At 38.1% G+C, this 21,217-nt stretch overlaps 2 protein-coding genes and 1 long non-coding RNA gene across 5 annotated transcripts; 1 reads left to right on the top strand and 2 right to left on the bottom strand.

The window, feature by feature from the left end:
* Positions 1-4,047: 4,047 nt before the first annotated feature.
* Positions 4,048-13,530, bottom strand: LOC139142616 (uncharacterized). 2 transcript variants are annotated; one of them, XR_011554430.1, is made up of 5 exons: positions 12,765-13,530; positions 11,064-11,297; positions 9,651-9,705; positions 8,520-8,689; positions 4,048-6,358 (listed from the first exon to the last, which is right to left on the bottom strand). It is a non-coding gene; the product is annotated as an uncharacterized lncRNA (long non-coding RNA). The 2 variants fall into 2 exon arrangements; XR_011554429.1 differs by lacking the exons at positions 11,064-11,297; positions 12,765-13,530 and adding an exon at positions 10,225-10,273.
* On the top strand, positions 8,561-12,399 carry LOC139142615 (uncharacterized). Its single transcript, XM_070712621.1, has 4 exons — positions 8,561-8,710; positions 9,216-9,362; positions 9,849-10,100; positions 11,087-12,399. The coding sequence occupies exons 1-4, from the start codon at positions 8,561-8,563 to the stop codon at positions 11,720-11,722; spliced, it is 1,185 nt and encodes a 394-aa protein (XP_070568722.1). The 3' UTR covers positions 11,723-12,399.
* A 60-nt stretch (positions 13,531-13,590) lies between the features above and the next one.
* On the bottom strand, positions 13,591-20,319 carry LOC139142613 (uncharacterized). 2 transcript variants are annotated; one of them, XM_070712619.1, is made up of 4 exons: positions 19,902-20,319; positions 17,616-18,779; positions 17,029-17,195; positions 13,591-14,850 (listed from the first exon to the last, which is right to left on the bottom strand). In XM_070712619.1, the coding sequence occupies exons 2-4, from the start codon at positions 17,697-17,699 to the stop codon at positions 13,677-13,679; spliced, it is 1,425 nt and encodes a 474-aa protein (XP_070568720.1). In that variant the 5' UTR covers positions 17,700-18,779; positions 19,902-20,319; the 3' UTR covers positions 13,591-13,676. The 2 variants fall into 2 exon arrangements, with proteins under 2 accessions (XP_070568720.1, XP_070568721.1); XM_070712620.1 differs by lacking the exon at positions 19,902-20,319 and adding an exon at positions 19,103-19,677.
* Positions 20,320-21,217: the final 898 nt, after the last annotated feature.

Genomic DNA, 21,217 nt, shown 5'->3' with positions numbered 1-21,217 from the left:
GGTTATACAATGACAGAATTTAAAGAACTTGAATATTTTTATTTCAGCTAATTACATATTTGTATACTTCATGAACTTTTAGAATTAATCTGCGGTGAATATTGTTCATTATACTGATCATATTACTTTCAATGAAGTTGCAAACATGTGGCAGAGGTTCAAATTTACACGTACATGTAACTGCAATATATAATGAAACGTGAGCATTTTCAGTTCATATCTGGTTAATAGCTCTCTGCATAGTCCATATTAGCTTTGGGTCTACAGCTGTGGTGTTTTCAGACGGAATTCCTGCCTTAGTTTTACGTGCTGGTTTTGTTTTTTTACGATTTTAACCCCGCCACCGCAGTTTCCCATAGCTGTGGTGACGGGGTTAAAATCGTAAAAGTCAAAACCAGCCTGTAAAAGGCAGGAATTCCGTCTGAAAACACCACAGCTATGGACCCACAGCTGAGTCCATATGTACTACTGCATTATGGGATTTGGCATACATAGTAATATCGTTGCATCACTGACGGTCTGATACTTGCATTGAGTCCCCTCCCCTCCCTCCCCCCCCCCCCACATAGACGATCTGCCGTCGAATGCCTGTGTTCAAAGTCATACCTTCAGAACTGAACAGAATGCCACAAGCAAATATTAGTACTACCAGTGCCTGGATTGGAGTCACAAGCTGTATTCTGGGTCTCCCCTTCTGCCGAATAAATACTTTCAAAGGGATGCAAGTGAGTGACATTCATGTGCCGAAAGTCCGACTGTGATATTTATGCAGACCAGAAAAATTTTAAGAGATCATGCAGGTATAAATCACAGGCTCTTGACCTGTCTTGACTCAATGCAGGCGAACCGCTAGCCGTCACTGATTCAATATCTCGTCACTGATGGAGTGCAACGATGTGCTATCACGATCACAGTCGTTTGGTGGGCTATTCAGCTCTGGGACTATTCGCCCCATAGACGAGTGTACATAAGCGAGAAACAATGTTTCTCGCTTATGTACACTCGTCTATAGGGCGAATAGTCCCAGAGCTGAATAGCCCACGAGGGACTGTGATCTCCACGACCGACGGGTATGATTTCAGACAGCTTAGACTCGGATTCAGATTCGGATTCAGATTCGACTGCTTCACATTGGATAATGAGAGCCCCGCAGAGCAGTTTGGGCACTAGCTCTGCATCACGGTCGGCCGACGTACGGTGATAGACGAACTGAAGGCAGAGCGCCGCCAGCGGATAGAACGAGGAAGTGGACAGCGCGATCGCAGCCGCTCGTGCTCGGCCGGCCCTGGTCGCGCGACCTTGTTTACACACACTGTACGCTGTGCCTGCAGCTACATGATAAAGGGAGGTTATGCAACCAGTTTTTGGCCGTGTCAGAATTTGAGTAGAAAGCATAAAATTTGCGGTCTCTTATATCAATACACCCATATTGAAAGACAATCCCAGGTCATACATCGTGAAAATTGTGAGCAATTCCGGGTTGGGGGCGTACTTTGGGGAGTTTTTTGACCCCTGGAGCAATTATTACGTTTGCGTGTACGGAGAATTAGAAATGATCAGCGATTCATTGATAAAGTATTCAGCCTACCTTGCATTGCAGCGCTGCTATTGGCTGAAAGTCACCGACCTCGGTTTGACCTGTAGTCAACCAGTGTCACATTCATCGATGTGTTATCGTCGGCCTATGTCACTCTACACCATCACGCTTTTAATTTGTTGCCGAAAATATTGGTCGCTAACAAAATGAACGAAACAAAAGAATTTCCTCTTACCCAATGGTAAGTACCTCGGCCATTTTAGGTCTTCCATAATACATGTGTATACGCACTCACATCTTCTGCAAAAAAAGTACGGAGCGCGTGCATAAACATGTACGTATACCAGTCGATTCTCCAGGCAGGCTGTGGTTTTACACATATTTTATTGTGGACAATTCATTACTTTTTTTCAAAGTTTGACCCCCCCCCCCCGGCGACAAAGGACAAAGGCTCATTTTTTGAACTCCTTTAACAAAATTGATCTAACAAGTTTTTTTTTGTCAGAAAATATACCACACATCTTTTGAATTAATCTAGCTTTCAATCTGTACTCAAGAAATCAAAAAGATTTTAAAGATAAAAATTTGGAAACAACTTTCACCTGAATCTGTGTGGAATTAAAGGAAGGTGATTAGGCAAGAGTGACAATAAATAGCAAATTGTGAAAAGGGTCACATACTTTTTCTTAAAAAAAACCTAACCAAGACACTGATTTTTTAATACAGAAAATGTTATAAACATTACATTATTAGAGTATATTGTCCTTTGCACGGGATTTCTATTTCAAATTTAAATTAACTGGCGTGAATATTTTATTTCTTGGTTAAATGCTACAAAAAAAAGACTTTTCCAAGCAATGCATCACATCAATAAATCACAGCTAGATTTCCCATTGTTTTAAACACATCTATGATCATTTTTTTGTTTAACTTCACACCAACTCTAGTTTCATGAAAAGCTTGGGATGTCAGGGTACAAGGTGGGGGGGGGGGCACAGAGAAGTAATTGAAGGGATAGAAAATTGGGAATACAAATTTAATACATGAGATAACACAGAGGTATATTAGCGGTGGCTATGGGTGACTTTCTTGAATATTTTCTGGTTGGTACATAGAAAAAAAAATAGTATCAACAACACTATGCTTCCATTTGAAAGAGATATAACATGCTGGTAAGTGTATATTGAGAGAATGGTAAAATTTCACTAGAAATCAAATTACACCTGAAATGATATTTCTTCTAGCATGGAAATCAGATGGCATAAACTAGAATCCAAATATCCCCTCTAAAACTCTACTGATAAAATGTTACAACACATTATTATAAATCATTCAGACAAAGTTTCTGACATGAATTTTAAACCAAAACAATTAAGAATCACATTGAATAATATCTTCACTTGAATACCTTGTCTAGGATACTGCTTCAAGAATGTACAATGTCAACAAATAGCAAGCCACTACCGGTATAAATACCATCTAAGTGCATGGTATCCTCTCTAATTAGGGGTTCCTGAAGAAACTTGTATAACAGGGACAGTTTTGGCAGATGTTTCAAGAAACCAGGAATGTGATCAAAACTAGTAGTAGTTTCTGAGGAAAACTTACCCCAGACACAAACAACTTTTCGTCATGATTTGAAAATACCACACTAAGGTCATCAATAGAGCCCTGCATGCCAAATTTATATCAATCAGACAAGTTAATTCATAAGAGGACACTTAGTCTAAAAATCTAAAAATTTACAAAAGAAGTACAAGATTGTGAATTTCATTATAAAATGAGAACTACTCACTAAGGCCATCCTTAGGTGCATACAAACCAAATTTCTAAGCAATAAGATAAGCACTTTCAGAAAATCAGAATTTTGACTAAAATGTTAAAAAATGCAAAAAAAAAATTCCACCAGAGATGTAAATTTCAACCACACCTTGAACAAATTAAAGTCAGGTTACCCCTATGAATTTAGATATAAAGTTTGAATACAATTAGATGTAAGATTCAAGGGAAAAATTATGATCTTTAAAAATGACAAATTATGCATGAAAAATTAAAAAAATCCTCAAAAATTGAAAATTGTACATATCAGCTAAAAGTGATAGAAATCACAATTAGAGTACATAAAGAACATATAAACCAATTTTCAAAGCAATCTGACTGACCATAGTTGAATTTTTAGCCTTTTGATGATTTTACATTTTTCAAGCTCATTTGCATATTTTTGGTGATAATGACTTCATTTGAACAAAATCCCATCTACGGGCCAGCATGTATCTACACATCAAATAGCAAAGGTGATACTTGCAGTGGTATTCAAGATTTGGCATTGGATGGACATACATACATGCATACATACCCACATACAGACGCCATGGCCGACTAACCCATTTATATATACACACCAAATGGAAGCTAAAAATGAACCCCTCCCCCCACCAAGTCACCAAGTTTACAGTAAATGCTCTTTTAACTCTTTACTTGATCAAACAAACAAACAAACACACTGTAACCTCTGTAAAGAGCCATAACTCTGAAGGTCTTGACCTTGCCTTTATTATCAAGATATTTTTGCTCCAATACTAGCATTCAATAAATGGTGCTGGAGGCACGTTTTTTGAGTTTGTACAAACCTTTCTGAGGAAAAAATTATGCTGTATGTTTGTACAAACCTTTTTGAGGAAAAACAGCTGTATGTTTGTACAAACCTTTTTGAGGAAAAATTGAGAAGTTTGCGACTGTTTGTTGTTGGATGTCCGCTCGCCTTTCTTATACAATCTTATTATAATTTGCAAGTCAGTGGTCCTAGATAATCCCAAAACTTGACGTTGCCGTAAGCAACATATTGTGTATTGTGGGAGTGAAGGTTCACTCCTGATGTCCTTCATATTTCAGGTTACATCAAACATTTGAGCCTAAAATTGGTTCCTCAGAGACCTTCCATGATGTGTATGATACGTACTGCCAAGCAGTGGCATGTACTAGTGAAACACCCCTACCCATTGGCATATTTGGAAAGACTGTGATGAAGACATTTGAACCTGTGATACAGAGGTGCAGACACAGAATTAAAGGCATACCATCTACTATATACAAAAATCTCTCAAAAAAAGAGGGTTCTCCTCATTCATTGTGGATTTGAACAATTGAAGAGTGTCCTGGCTGCTAACCCACACTATGCCATTCTATCTACATCAAATACACACATCAGGTGTGCAACTGTCAGTGCAGTGTCAATCAATAGTAACAGACTTCTTAAAGAGATAAAATTTCCAGTACTGGGAAAGTGAATATCTATCTGAGGAACACCGAGATTGATCATAGCAGTATAGGAGTTCGAAGTCAAATTGAGTTCAACAACCAGGCGGTCAATGCCCTTCTAAGTGCAGTTAGACAGAGTACTGTCTGCATTGGATACAATGTTTGTGAAGATGTCTCTACTTCATCAGATATCTATCAGTGCCAGGTAGAAGGTGGACCTTGCCATACAAGAAGAAGATCTCCTGCATGTCATGGCTTCCTTCAATACACTGCTAGAGCAGCAAATGACATCTGCGTGGCCTGCAAGAGACACCAAATTTACACTCTGAAGAAAAAGAGTGAAAATATAGAAAATGGATTAACTCTGGCGAACACCTTTTACAACTATCTGAGGACGACGAGCTTGATCTGAGGGAGATCATAAGACAGATAAGTCCGCACCTGGCAGAAAACAACAATTAAGGGTTTTACTGCAGTCCCAGTTAGATAATGTTGAAAAAGCAGATCATCGTCACAACAAATGGGATCCCAGGTTTGAAAAACAAATTTGTAGCGATGCCAAACTTACAGTAATAATGTCTGGCGTAATCCTTATTGAAATACTGAACGAGTCTAGTAGCTGTCATTATTCACAATTGTCTGTCGTCACTCAAAAAATGCTGAATGGGGATGGGGTGGGGGGGGGGGGAGGTATGTACTCAAAATTTTGGAGAGTGGTAAGTTTTCTAAGTATCACCAAATTGCATTATTTCAACTTGAAATTTCAATAAGTTTTTCCATTGGGAGAGGATAGACACCCCCCCCCCCCCCCCCCCAAGTAATTCATTTGCAGTTGCTAATTGGGCAGGCGGGCACACATTTCTACTGTTTTATTTTACCAGTTAACATGCCTAGCTTCAAGGTAGCTTCAAACTGTCCATAATTTTTGCAATGATATCACTACCACAGGTTCATCTCACTGACAAAGGATACTCAAAGTGTTTGGTGAAGATTCATTGCTTACAGGAATGAAAATATTAAATGTTTATTTGATGCAGAACATTAGAGTCTTGGCTTGCTATTTGAAATTTGGTGTTAAAGATCATGATATATCAGAATGGAAAGGGTCGTAAATAATGACAGCTCCCTAAAAATGACATAAGTCATGTTTACTTTTTATCTTGGCATTAGCAGCTTCCTTCTTTCCCTTCAGTTGTTGAAGGTTTTGAAATTGAAAGTCATAACCGTTTCTTTTTTTTTAATATGTGTGTGTATATATACAGAATCATTAGGTTGTGTCTGTCAATATGGGCGAAGAGTCCAGCGGCGTATGACCACTTGAAAGACAGTGGGTATTTGATCTTGCCGTCAAAACGTCTACTGTCATATTACAAAAATGGAATCCAACAGAATGCTGGCTTGATGACAAGATGTTTCGGTGGATGTCACGAGAAGCTGAAAGGTTGAGGGTTCCATCTCATGGCTATCATGGAGGTTTGATCTTCGATGAGATGAGTATTCAGGTAAGTACATTTGTCTTGACGTCACCACAGTCACTGCAAATAGCCAAGTATATCTGGATACCTGAAATTAAGAGACAATAAAACATGGGAAAGAAGTTTTGATACACATGTACAGCCATTTGTAGTCTTAAAGAAGAAATTCAATTGTACTTCCGTTTAATTCTGTTTAATATCAGGAGGACCTTCAGATCATTAAATGCGGCAATGTCTGTAGGCTAATTGGATTTAAAGAAATATCTGAAGATGCAAAGTATATGGATGTGTTGAGAAATGGTGAGTATCTTGCAACATAGACAGTATAAAGTTTCAACTGTCTGTTAGTCAAGCAAATGGGTGTAAGAATTACTCACATGGTGATACATGCATGTAATTTCCAAGAAATGTTCACAAGGACATACTTTACAATTTCAGAGCAGGAGCCACCAAGATTTCTGTGTTGCATGGCAATGGTTGCTAGGCAAAGCATTTGCCTTAGCAACCGACAGCAACGATGCAGTTTCTGAACTACTATAAGCTTTTATGACAATGTACTTTATTTATTTTCCTATATATACACTCCTAAAATGGTTCAACAGATTACAAGATAGCAAAAATGTGATAATCTCCACTTTTGACGTTAATTAAACCCCCAAAATTGTTACAATTACTTGAAAACGTCTTGTTCAAGTCATCGCTTTGCCTTTTGTGAAAATATTATGGATCATATAAAGTAAAGATAGCATAGATATGCTGGTATACCACTTTCATATGAGATCCCTTCTGCCCAACCACAATGAATACAAGACGAGTCACCAACTCCACAAGAAGAGAGAAGTAAGAGCTCAAACACGGACACTGACAAGTGCCTTCCCATAGGCCTCTTCACATTAAAAAGAGCTACAAACTGACTGTCTAGTCAGTACAGCTCCATATAGCCCGTACATCAAAATGGAAGACATTAAAAGAGCACTGACAATCAACTGTGATATTATCGAAAACAATACTGTTTTGGCCGCCCAGTTTCCACAAAAGCCAACAATACCATATAGGAGAAACAATAATTTAAAAGATACATTGATCAAAACCAAAATGAACATAGCAAATAACATAGCAACATTAGATATAAAAGCAGAAATCACTAAAAAGCATGCAACACTGCAGTTTTCTTTTGATGAAACTGAAGGATCGCCAACATAATTAAACATAGACCACATAGATCCAAATATACTGCTTCCCATTCCCTCTAACAGAACAACATTAACTCACTCAAGCATTAGTACACGAAAACAATTGGGATACTATACAAAATCAAGCGACTGATGAAGGGACCACATTTTCAGAGTCTCGAACGCTCGGCAAAATGGATCATCCATTAAAGAATTTAACACTACAGATCTAAGGGTGTCTCTCACCATAGCATTCCCCAAATAAGGCCACACATATAAGTGAAAAATTAAACACAAAATGAACGATTCATACGAGATCTACACTTGCATAAAAACTAGTTTGATGTGAGGAGCTGCATTTTTATAGCCTGACTTGACCTAGATTGGATTTTATGCCATATAATTCTTGTGTATGATATCCAAATGAAATGCTACATGTTTTTTAGAACAGGAGTCAAGAAAAAAAACAACAGCACCTCACAGTTTGTCAGAAACTGCATTGTTGCTGCCGGTTGATAAGGGAAATGATTTGCCTAGCAACCGTTTCTATGCAATACTGAAATCTCAGTGGCTCCTGCCCTGAAATTGTACAATAGGTCTTTGTGAACTGTTGTGGAAAGTTTTATGGTTGTATCACTCTGTGAGCAATTCTTGTCCCCATTTAGCACAGAGTGCCTATACTAAATGTTGCCGCCTCTCACTCTAATACTATTATTTACCCTATGGAGCCCAGCTCATTTGCATAACAACACACAGTGGAGACCAGAACTTGCCACTCAATTAACAAAATTGTGACTGGTAGTGATTTCATTTCTTCAATATCATCAAAATGAGCTAAACTGACAATAGCAATAAATATTCAAATGATTAAGCTAAAAAATGGGCTTTCAAATGATACTACAATGAACAAGAAAATAAAAAAATTCCATTACACTTTACACCTCACTGAATACGTTGGAATACTGTTGAGGGCAAATTTCAAATTCTTTTTAGACTCCAACCATTGGAAGCCATGCTCAGCAACACTATTAAGATTTAGGAAAGTGTAAGTGTAGGTGTTTAAGTTTTTACATTTACCTTTTTTTTCACTTTGATGTTCAGGAGGAAACAGGATTGCAATGGCCACACATGTACTGCAACTCGTCTTTCTTGGAGATACTGGTTTCAAGTTTCCAATTGCACATTTTCCAACGACGGAGATTACAGCCCCAGAGTTGTTTGACATATTTTGGAGGTGTGTTGGTTTGCTGAAAGATTGGCAATTCAATGTAAGTAGACTGGTCATCCTTTGTGTGAAATCAACATTATACACAGGGACTTGTTGAAACAGGATTTTACACTGAACTTCAAAATTAATGTCAAGTATGCACATATGCTTGGTTTTACAGATGTTCTTAAACTTTACACACTACCTTTTCTGCAAGGAATAATCATAGAAATTGCAATGCATTGTGGGACACATTTGACAGAAGGGAGGAGGCATAAACATCCAAAACAATGGTCCTAATTACATAACAACCCCCAACACTTCTTGTTGAATGTATCCCAGAGCACTGCACCTTCCAACATGGCGGGAACTCATTTCTTCTCTATAATAGTCCTTCCCAGCCCACTAAGAAAGAAATGTTCATCTAAGTGTCATCACACTTCTGTAATCGGTTTGGAAAGTTGGTTTGCTATTTACAATCATTGCAGGAAAGATGTTGGCATTCATATGCAGTTGTACTTTGATCACTTGCTAAAATGCATGCCTTTTGAAATTCATTATTACAGGTCAACTATGGATGCTTTGATGGTGCTTCAAGCAATCGTTCATTTGTAAAACTCCATTTCAAAAACACGCATCCAAAGGAATTACAGTTCACAGTGCCAAATATATATGACTCAAATAAGGAAATGACTTTCATATTTGATCCATCAGTAAGTAGAACAATTACCATGAATTTATATAAAGTTCACTTTTTTCACCATTTGTGGAACTTGATAGTGCCAAAACAGCATTGTTTTCTCAGTTGTAGTTGACAGCTTGATTTCTCTACCTACCCAAATGGCGAAAAGGTGACAAAGGCAAAACCTGTTAACCACACATTTTTTTTATCATGATGACCATGGTAAACCTTGTATGTCATGTTCTATACAAAGCAAGTAAACAATAACAGGTCCAAAAGTCTGATAAGTTAAACTAATGATGTTTTTTGCTTTACTTACCTTTATATTCTGTACATTGGTAACCACAATTTAAATATCATGTGTATCTGGGTACCTGTTGAAGTCAAAGGTTGCATTTAGTACAGATAAAATAAAATGAGATGTTGTTCAGTGTATGGTTGTGCAATCTCAGTGTAATTCAAGCCCAAGTGTCCAGGGGACAAAGATCTAGAAAGACGACCATAATTTTTCTTACAGCATGAATTTAAGAAGATTCGAAACAACATTCTCAAAAGTAGCAGGAGACAAGGACCAAGGCACTTGGTGCATGGAGACCATGACATCATATGGCACCATTGGGTTAGAGCATATGAATGGGACCTTAACACCAATCCTGTAAGGATTCACTTCAAACTGACAGAAGAACACTTGCACCCAGATCAAACTGCAAAGATGAGGAATCACCTAGCAGAGGAAGTTCTCAACAAGGACATGCTTTACTTAATGCTTGTAAGTTACATTAAAATGGTCCAAGTCTTTCAATTGGTAATCATTTCTGACATTTGTGCTCTGTTCAGTCTACCAGAGTACTCACGAAACAGGATGGATCCGAATTATTCAAATACTAACTTACCATGTGTGCAAATCCATTTAGCCTTTGCTTTCATAGGTTTTCTCCATTACTCTCCAACAAGATGCTAAAACAGAGAAACATTTTAGATTATATGATTAAAAAAGGTTTCTTCATGATAAATCTGCATAAATTTCACTTAAAGGGACAAAGTTGCTCTTTTGAACCTTTTGTGATATCATAAATACAGGGAATACTTGTATAAATCACTCCTTGTGCAGAATAATGTCAGTACAGAACCTCAAACTGTCAAAAATGACCCCTTTGCAGTGTGAAAAGTGGTGATTTTGTGTGTGACATCTACAAATGTAGATGGAATGAACTTCTCCTTCCTAAGTGTGTTTCCTTTGACAAATAAACGTTGCCTAGGCAGTGTGCATGACAGCTATTATCCTATCTACATGAAAGGAATACACACTCTGAGATCTAATTACAAGCCCCATCAAGTCTGAACATTATGTAACACTGGATATCCGGTGCAGTCTATAGATGAAAAGTCATTCAACACTGAATAAATGGTAGAAACCTTTTATTTTTCAGTTGATGTTTAGATCTTGTTTATCTATTGGCAGAGTAGAGATAGTGTACAGTTAGCCAGTTTCTCAGTGTGTTACAAGTAGAAAAACAACAGGAACAGCTCTAGATGTAAAAAAAAATCATGAAATAAAAAGTAAAAAAGAGATACTTTGTCCCTTTAAAACAACTTTCTAGATTTTTTTCTTCGTATAATTTCTGATTGATTGATTGAATGAATTAAGTGACATTTTGTGGTAACAAGATTAGCCAAACATTGTTTTCCAAAGACATTTTCCAAGATGGTTTCCTTTTTATATGTTACTAACCAGATATCTAAATCCAATTCTAGGCGTATCAAAAGTCACTTCCCACTGAGATTGACAGGTGGCATCTTAACAAGACGATAGAGTTACTGGAGCAGACATCCCAATTGATTGATAATTTTCGAGATCTTCGTCCCATTAAGGAATATGACGACACCAGGCTTCATGAGAATATGAACATCTTGAGATGGTTTTCGGACTGGGAAGCTACTGTAATGGATGATGACAGCATGTCACCTGAAGAGAAAAAGAGAAGCTTGCTGTCAAAGGAAACACGGGACGATCTGATCAGCTTGATCTTGGGCTTTGATAGATTATGCAAAAATAAACTTGGCCAGTGTCGTGGGGGATACATTATTCCTGGGCGGGTTAACTCTGATATAGTCGAGAATATTTTTTGCTCTCAACGTAGTATGTCAAATGGTGGATGTACTAATCCAAATTATACACAGTATGGTAAAAGTATAAACACCATCATTTTAACGCAAGGTATTCTATCAAAGAAATCAAATGTTAAAGTTGTCAACAAATCTGGCTACTCAGCATTGCCATACCATATGCACACAGGAGAGCCCCTCAAACCATCAAAAAAGAGAAAAATACACCTTTTATCAAAAATCTGTAATGCCAAAAAAATCAATATTAATAGACAATGGAGATGACAACTTTTAATTTCTGCTGCACAATTTGTTGGCCATTTACTAATAACATCTTATTGTTCAATAGGAAGAAACTGTTGACATTCAATTGTACTGCTTTGCTTGTTTCACATATGAAAAAAATGAATATTAAAGAAAATAAAGATGTATATCAGCAGTTAAAGGCCCATGAGCTGCAACTCTCCGAAAATGTTCAACCTCAAGATACCTTTCAACTTTCTTAGAAATTCATTGTTATCTATAAATTTAACGATGTAGTCATTAACTATGCCTCATCAACTTTCACTTTTGGCAGATTAGACAGGAAATTGGACAGATTATTGTTCATTTTGAATTTCATGCCATTTTCAAAATCTCACCATAATATGTAAAACACGTAGGATTTTTCGTCAAATCGGAACGAATCCCTTTCCTGTCTTTTCAGTGGGTAGCTCCATGTTGTATTTGCAAAGATTCAAATGTGTACATGCACCATTTACACTGCTCATCAAATAATTGTATGTGGGCGGCCATATTTGGGTGCGGCACCGTTTTATTATTTGTCTAACTGAAACCTACCCATACAGTCCAACTCGGTGGATAATTATGCTTGAGTAAACGTCTCTGAATAAGAATGTTTGTATGAACTACTTTTTATCTGAATATAAAGTCATGAAAATAATGTCAAAAGTTGCAGCTCATGGGCCTTTAACAGTAACTAACATGGCTGATCATTTACAATTGTGTTCTGTGGTGATTGTAAGGAGTAAAACAAGCAGTGGTTTCGTTAAAAGCCCGCCGCCGGCCATATGGTTGGCAGTAAGACAATCTCAAGACAGTCTTGGCCGGCTATAACCTTGAACCCATAGCCGTCAGCAACATTTCGCTGGTAATAAATTCAGTGTATTGGCAAAAGTTGGTCGCCTATATTTTTAAATGGTCGCCTGTTTCAAATTTAGTGAAACCCCTGAACAAGAAACTACAGTCCATACATGAATAAAAATTTGTCAGAAATTTGCCGAGATATACATACATGTATTTTGGATGTTTAACTGCTGAATCATACCTTTTGGAATCAAGTTGCTATGGGTCAGGTACCACAATACACAGTCTTCCTCATGATCCAGGCCTGTATGGTTGTCATTACTCCACATTCATAGTCCAGCAGTAGAATATCTTGGGTCCTATGGTGAAATATTCCTATGCAGGACAACCAACACATTTTGAACCCTTCCGTATAGTCTTAAGGCTCTTGAATATAAACAGTGTCTTCTAATCCTCCACTCTTATTGGCGGTATCTTCTGTGCAGGTTATCCCAAATACATTAGGATTCGGTATTCCCGATGACTCCACAATAGTTTTGAAAGAGCATCCTTCAAATTTCTCACAGTGGACCTTGTGTTGAACTTAATGTTGTAGGCCCTGCACAGTAACATCAATTCACTTTTCTTAAAGTGCACCTGTCAAAATAGGTTTTATCAGCTTCAAGATGCTCAACAAGTTTTGTGTGGCTTGTGAATTTGTTCTCGGATAAATCATTTGGAATTTCTTGGAAAGTCATCACCTGTGCTCTCTGTTTGTCAATCTGTTCTTTACAGATGGCTTGTCTAAGGGGCACACTTTTCTTCTTCTTCAGTTTCCTGAGCATTCTTTACGAAACTGATTATTGGCAACATTCATATATGATGTTACAACCTGCGTATATAATTCAACTATGGATGAGCTCAAAGCAACAAGTTCTGTACATGTATCATTGCAGACATTAGAATATTGTCCCTCCTTCTCTAAACTGACTGGAGTTCTGTAATTTGAAAAGATCTGAATCCATGACTGGAAAGATCTTTACTTTCAAGTATTAATTTCGAACTTCTAACCAAAACATTACCTACAGACTCGCGGAGTAATTCAAGGTCTGTACTTGGTCTCTCTCTCTCTCTATTTGACAAAAGAAATCAAATGTTGCATCACTAACATGTGTTAGCCTACCCATGGAATACTGTCTTCGTTGAACACCTTCAAGTGTATCTTTATATTTGGTATTTGTACAAGTTCATCATAGGGTGTCTCTAGATATGAAAGTAGATCAATCAACCTGTTTGTGTCTTTGTTTACTTCAATCATTCTTCTGGAGTATAAATTTCTCAAAACTTTAGCTTTCAAACGTTTTCTCAACTTGGAAACACATCTTCCAGCTAAGTATCTTAAACTGCCCATGCCATCAGTTGACATCTTGTCAACGTTTGCATTTCCTTTTACAGGCTGCTGGTTTTCAACTGAGTCTTTCAGGTGCGACAATTTAAGTACTGAGGTTTTGATTGATGTATGAATTTTTGTCATGACACTTTCTTCATGGGTACTGAGCGAATTCTTACAAAATAGTGACAAACACACATTTGTATACTCTCTGCATGTCAAATAAGAAAAAAAGGATGCTGAGAAGGCAGTAAAATCTCGGGTTTCAGCCTTTTTCCTTTTCAAGCAGTTAACTCTAAACAATTCATGAATAGTTTTCCATTGCTGTTCACAAAATTTCTGCAACACATGTTCATCTGCAGCGAGACGTTGAATAACTCTGTTTTGTTCTTTCTGGTTCTCTGTTTCTGGGTTTTTGAATGTGATGTCCTGCAATATACTTATCCCTGAAAAATTAGGTGGAATAATGGTATCAGTTATTGTTTCTTCCATGTCAGGAACCCCCTCATTCTCTTCAGATAATTGTACCATAGGATCTGTGCTTTCAATCTCTTCAGGACCAAGTTCACATGATGAATCACTGTTGAATGACTCGCCATCAGAATCAGTGTTGCAGTCAGCTGCACTCTGCTCCAAGTTTTCTGTTACCTCTTGTGTATTTGATTTGCAACATGCTTTGTCAATAGAAGGGGTAACTGGATGTTGTCGAAGATAATCATAAATTATGGGTGGCTGAACAGGACAGTGCCGTTGCTTAAAGTTTATAATTCTCAGGTTATGAAGCGACCTAACCCTGCTTACGGCTACTCCTAACTGTCCAGGGTTACTGATGCATTTGCAGTCCACAACAACCGAATCAAGTGTCATTCCCTGGCTCTTGTGAATGGTGAGACAATATGCCAAACGTAGTGGAATCTGACGTCTTGTAGCAACCTCTTTACCCAGCTCCTTGTTGTATCTGTAAAAAAGAAAAACACCAGTGTTACTGCACTTTACTGTGACAGTGTCATAATAATATGTGTGACTAACAATCACTACCAGGGTATGCATGGTTTACTAATATAGTAACCCCTTGACTACCAATGCCTATGTAACCCTATATACCAGAGCCAATCCATACAATATTATACAGGGGTTAAAAATTCCAGTAGCCCGACGTCCCGGACTTGCTAATTTCACCATCGGGCAATCTATTTCAATTTACCACAAGCCGCGGCCTTACAACATCGGGACTAAGCAGAATAATTTTATTACCTTTGTGCTGAATTTTAATCTCCGAAATGCAAATCCAGTACAAACCCTCTCGTAAAAACATCAACATTACCAGTTGGTGAAGGTTGGCCAAAGGATAAAAAAATGACAAGTTGAAGCGTCGCTTTATGCCCTCCTGGTCCGAACAATGGGCACTCTTTGTCGGCAATGTCCTGATGTATCTGATAAAACTGGTGCACTAACTTCAGGGTGGACCCATTGAAGTCTTATAAACAAGTCATCGTTGATGACACAGTCCCCGCTTGACTATTTTGTTATAATCTTTGGTATCTAGGTAGCTGTGAAATGACATTGATGCAACTTGCATCAGGTCTGTGACTTGCAAAATAAAGTAATCTGAACAACATTCTGGAGTGGTATGAGATCAGGTACGTTGATGTAATCGGCCACTTTGGATCATATGCAAACAAATTAATGTGCACATGTACATGTATGCCAAAGCACTTTATCTTTTTATCGAGTTTCTATGACACCATACTGGATCATATCCTGAAATACATTGACATGCATATGTAGGCCAATTTTTGCAAAATTTGAACAAATCCGTTCAAGGATATTTGAGTTATGGTTCAAAGACACGAAAAAATCACAACAAAATGGCCGTCTCAGGAAATTTTAACCCCTGACATAGGGTTAAAAATGGATTTGGTCTGTTAACAGGTACTTGTGTTTGATAAGTTTCTATCTGACCAAGTAAACCATATGATTTTTGAACCCTCATTATTTATTTAAATAAAAAACATGTTTTGGATAATTTTATCACAAAATCTATCACAAGACCTATCGTGTGACAAAAATAGCCAGTGAAAACAAAAGGAAAACGTTTCCCCAGCAAAACTTGTGCTTTGTAAATATTGATATAAAATGTTATGGACAAATATGACTCTATATTGTATTTTTCACCATAATGAAACATGTCCTTCATCGTAACTAATTTTTATGTAAAAATATGAACAAAATTATTAAAATAAGTTCTCATTGTAATGATATTCCTATTGTTATGATTATGAAAATCATATTAACCTTTTGAGGTCAAGTCAAGGGTCAATTGTTTGGCAAAATTTGTGTCCAAACTTTGATTTGTGAGGGATCAAGGTCATTCACGTCACCTATGGATATCGTACCTGAAATGCGTACCATAGATTTGTTAAAGTTCAATACCAAAGAAACTGTACATCCCTACTGTTTTATGCTGTCTTTTTCCAGCACTCAAGGTATATAAGTATACATTATAGTGTCGGATAAAGACGGCACCCATGGTGACCAAGGGGTTAAGCAGAGGGGTACATGGGCCTCAAGAGTTTTAACGACATACAGTTAAAAACAGAGGGCTAGGCCAAAACCCCTAAACCCTGAAATGATATTTTGAAGTGAAAAAAATTAAGATTTACTAATAACCTGTCACTTTCTCACAAAGGAAGTGCGTGTTCATTTGGCAGGTGCCATGTATGGGGCAAGATTCGCTTACTATTTTTTGAAACACCTGACAACACTTCCCAGTCTTTTTTTGCCAGAAGACAATATAATATTATCTGTCTTCCAAGGACCTGACTTTGTTGTGTGTTTTGTGGACTGTCTGTGCTATGCCCTTTTCAGACTGGTTGTCTGTGCAACTGGCCATGTAAACACTGTATTTCTGACCTATGAACTTTAGAATATGGATGGGTATGATCACAAATCTTTAAATACACCCAACAGTTCCTAACAAAAGGTATCTAGGTGGTAATCATGACGTCATTTTCTGATGTTTATCAGCAGGACATAAACTAACCTACATCTAGCAACTTTACAAACTACTAATATACTAGATTTAACGACTGATTTAATAATCAGAATACTGTAGCTATACATTAACTGCACCTACCTTGAGAAAGCTTGATATGTTATCACAGCCGTTGACTCTATCTGATCAAAGTAGACATGTACTTTTTCTGGCTCATTCTTCATGACAGTTCCTCTGAGACCATTGACAAGATATTTTGACATATTCTTTACAAGCATGACTGGTGCCCCTTCTTTTAATCGGACAACCTAAAAAAAAAAAATTGGGACCATTGTTTGAGTGCTAGTACAGCGAAAAAAATTTCTATCTAGAGGACAAACTGGAAAATAAATTCACGTGTACTTGACATCCACATGCAGCCTCTCACAGTGAAGTTATATTTGTGCACATACCTCTGAGAACATTCACATGAAGGAATTTTTATCTAAATGTAAAATCAAGAAATTGATGTTCAAAGCTGCAGCTCATTAGCCTTTAGGACCAACAAATGCAAACAAAAACCTGCAGGGTCTGTGACACCCAAAAAGATATGAAAATGACGCTTAGCTTTGATTTTGCATTTTATGTAATTTTCTGCAGATAATAAGTAGATTATTTTGAGAGAGCTGTCAAACAAAGGATTAAACCACACAGTTGATTGGCGAGAATTTTGTTCCATTAATACATACCTTCGGGACAGGTAACCTATTCAAAAGCAGTGGATCACCAACATCTTCAGAGTGATATTCAGTCACTTCACCAGCTGTATCCATCAACTGCGCTGCGTTGTGTAAATCAACCTCATAGTTGGTGGCGTACAATTGTACAGGCTTTGCATCAAGGGGCTGGTCGATCAAGTGATCTTATTAGTCGTTCAGATGTAAAAGAAACAGTTCCCTTTGAACACTCGTGTACCATGGTAATAAAGTCATTTTCTGACTGCCTCAGGGTTTTGGTCAATGTTACAATATGTGGAACAGCTTTAACAAATAACTGGGACTGAAATACATATAGACCATTGTCACCATAATGACGGTTTGGCACAGGTTTTAATTGGAAGAAATCGCCACTAAAAATGCATTGCACACCCCCCATAACTGTACTACTACTACGTATCTGCCGTAAGACAGACTCCACTTGTTCAAACACCTTGACACTTAACATAGAAATTTCATCTATCACCAGGACATCCATGGATTTTATCTTCTGTTTACACTCCATATACAATGAGTCGTTTCAATTTTAGATACAATTTCGTCACTTTCGAATCTACCATCACCCAGACAAAAAGTAGAATGAACAGTCCTTGCATCCACATCTTTAAGCAGCAATGCTGCAAGACCTGTAGTTGCCGTAACCACCACATTTTCCCCTCTCTTTCTTAATGTTCTAACAATATCCCTAATTTGAAATGTCTTCCCTGTTCCAGCTTGGCCTGTCAACAACAAACTGTGGCCATCAGTAGCCAACTGTAAGGCAGCCATTCTATGATTGACTGACAGAGAAGAGACATCATATACAAAATCTAGCCACACTGATAAATTGGTGGTCCCGCCCAACAAGTCTGCTCAAAGAGGCATCAAATACAAAATCTAACAACACTGATAAATGGTGGTCCCGCCCAACAGAACAACTCAAAGAGGCATCAAATACAAAATCTAGCCAAACTGATAAATGGTGGTCCAGCCAAACAGGTCTGATCAAAGAGACATCAAATACGAAAATCTATCCACACTGATAAATTGTGATCCCGCCCAACAGGTCTGCTCAAAGAGGCATCAAATACAAAATCTAGCCACACTGATAAATGGTGGTCTCGCCCATACAGGACTGCTCAGTTCCAACAACATTTTCTGTAAAAGAATGAAAAATTCAAAATAAAAAATGGTACAAAATTGTTGGTATCAATTTGCGTACCAAGTGCGGTCACCACACGGCAGACATGAACCACTGGCACACTGCAACATCATGGCGTTTATTAAGGCAGATCCGCACGTCATTAGGAAAGAAATGGGAGGTTCTTCAACGTTCAAACGAAAAACAAACTTCGATAAGAGGCCTTTAACGAATTCAACAAAACATAATTATACACAACCAAGCTTATTATACACACACAAACATCGCAACTTTTCCTAAAAAAGGTATTAAAACAGCCAACCACACCGGATCTACGCACCAAAATGATCAGTCACAGTCACATGATCCAGACCGGCGTGTTTATCAATGGCAATCGTTAAATTTTTCTCATTTATTGATTTGGTCGACAGAAAAGGGACATCAATACAGAATGGGGTCGCGCTAAGTGGTGATCCCGTCCTACAGGACTGCTCTGCCCCCCCCCCCAAATTTCTGTAAAAGAACGAAAATAACGAAAATTTCAAAATAAAAAATAGCAAAAAAAATGTTGGTATCAATTCGCGTTGTCCCTATTCTCTTTCACGGATATCCTTTTACACAAATGTCTACTCGATCGCTTTCAGTCCTCTAGGTTTTGCCTAAATCAGGAGATCGTTCAACTTCTGTGAGACTCTCCTCGGCCCGGTGGTATACCCTGACAAGTGATTGAGAAATTTATCACCCAATCTTCCCGCTGCTGTCTGAAGTCAACTCACTGTCGCGCACATCAAAAGATTCACAAAACGGTCAACAGTCTAAAATGTGACTCGACATACAATCATTAAACTGTATTTGATCTTTGGTAGCTGTATGTTATGATTTAGAACGTTCCTATCACGAAAATTGTTAAAGCAAAATGTACCAAGTGAAGTGCGGTCGCCAAACATCACACGTGAATAACTCACAGCATCATGGCGTTTATACAAGGCAGGTCTGCACGTCGTCATTTGGATCATTACTGTTTTTCTTCGTGAAAACGAAAAAATCTTTGACAAGAGGCCTTAAATCACTCAACAACACATAATAATACACAACCAAGCTTATTAGACACAATAAATATTGTAAACATCGCAACTTACCCTCAAAAAGGTTTGTACAAACAGCAGACAACCACTCTCCGCAGCGGGTCGACACGCCAAAATGATCGGCCACGTGATCAGTATTTGTCAATGGAGAACACTGATCATTTCTAATTCTCCGTACACGCAAACGTAACAATTTAGTTTTGCGAAAAATCGGTAATTTTTCTGCCCAGAAAAAAAGTTGCAGACTTCTCATGACAGAGATTATTTTTAAATGACCATCCACAACATATCATGCCCGAAAGTTAGAGACCCAGACAGCCATTATTGCTGAGTGGAGAAAACGGCCAAAAACTGGTTGCATAACCTCTCTTTATATTTATGTACTTGATGGCTGCCGCAGTCGACAACTGCATAAGAGATGAGTAAACGTAATGAATGCGCATGCTCAAAAAGATTGCGTTCGCTCCCGACCACGGCCGAGCGAGCTCGAGAGACTCCGATCGCGCTGTCTATTTCTACGTTCTATCAGCTGGCGGCGCTGTTCAAACTCTGCCAAGCTACAGCTACACTGCCTAGCCACCTTCATATGCAGTTCGTCTGCCACCGTACCGTACGTCGGCCGACCGTGCTCTGCATGGCAGGGCTTTGTGTTACCGGCGTTATAAGGCCTCCCACCACAGCAGGTCAGGTCAAACTGATTATATCGGACTTTCCTTTCCGGCGGCCGCAACACTATTGTTCATTTGTATGTTCGTGACTGGATCCATCGAACGAGTTACCCGCGCAAATAACTGTCACCATTTGATGCATTCCTAGGCCAAAGATAGATACTATCAGCTGCCACGCCCCAAATGAAATGGGAAAATCGGACATGTGGCATATTGGAAATTCAAAAATCGGAAATACGAATTGTGGGAAATAGAGTTTGTCAGAGGGAAATTTGAATGGCCGTAAAGTGTCATCCTCACAGCAGTATACACCTGTTTCCTATATTTCAATCTCAGCCCAAAGATTTTAAATTTAGAAATAGGCCTAAAAGTTAATAATCAAGATGATAAAACTATTTGAAAATTGAAAATTAGCTCCATTTCGATTTTCTTCTTTGAAAATGCAAATTGATTATTGGTTGGCCGAATTGTGCCACGGATTGTAATGGGTGCTCATTTTAAATTGGGCTCGCCTGTTGGACGAGAAAAAAAGAAGTAATTGGCCATTATAGAAACCATTATTACGTTCATGGTGCATCGAAAGCTTTCCACCGTGTAAAGCAATCGACATTGTTCAAAAAGTTGATTGCTCGCAATGTACGGATGTGCTTTGTCCGATATATCTTCTTTCACGGTACAAATCCTAGAGTATCTGTATTCCAT

The sequence above is a fragment of the Ptychodera flava genome, chromosome 10 (assembly GCF_041260155.1).
Source record: "Ptychodera flava strain L36383 chromosome 10, AS_Pfla_20210202, whole genome shotgun sequence".
Taxonomy (NCBI): Eukaryota; Metazoa; Hemichordata; class Enteropneusta; family Ptychoderidae; genus Ptychodera; species Ptychodera flava.
This window is presented reverse-complemented; position numbering and strand designations above follow the sequence as displayed.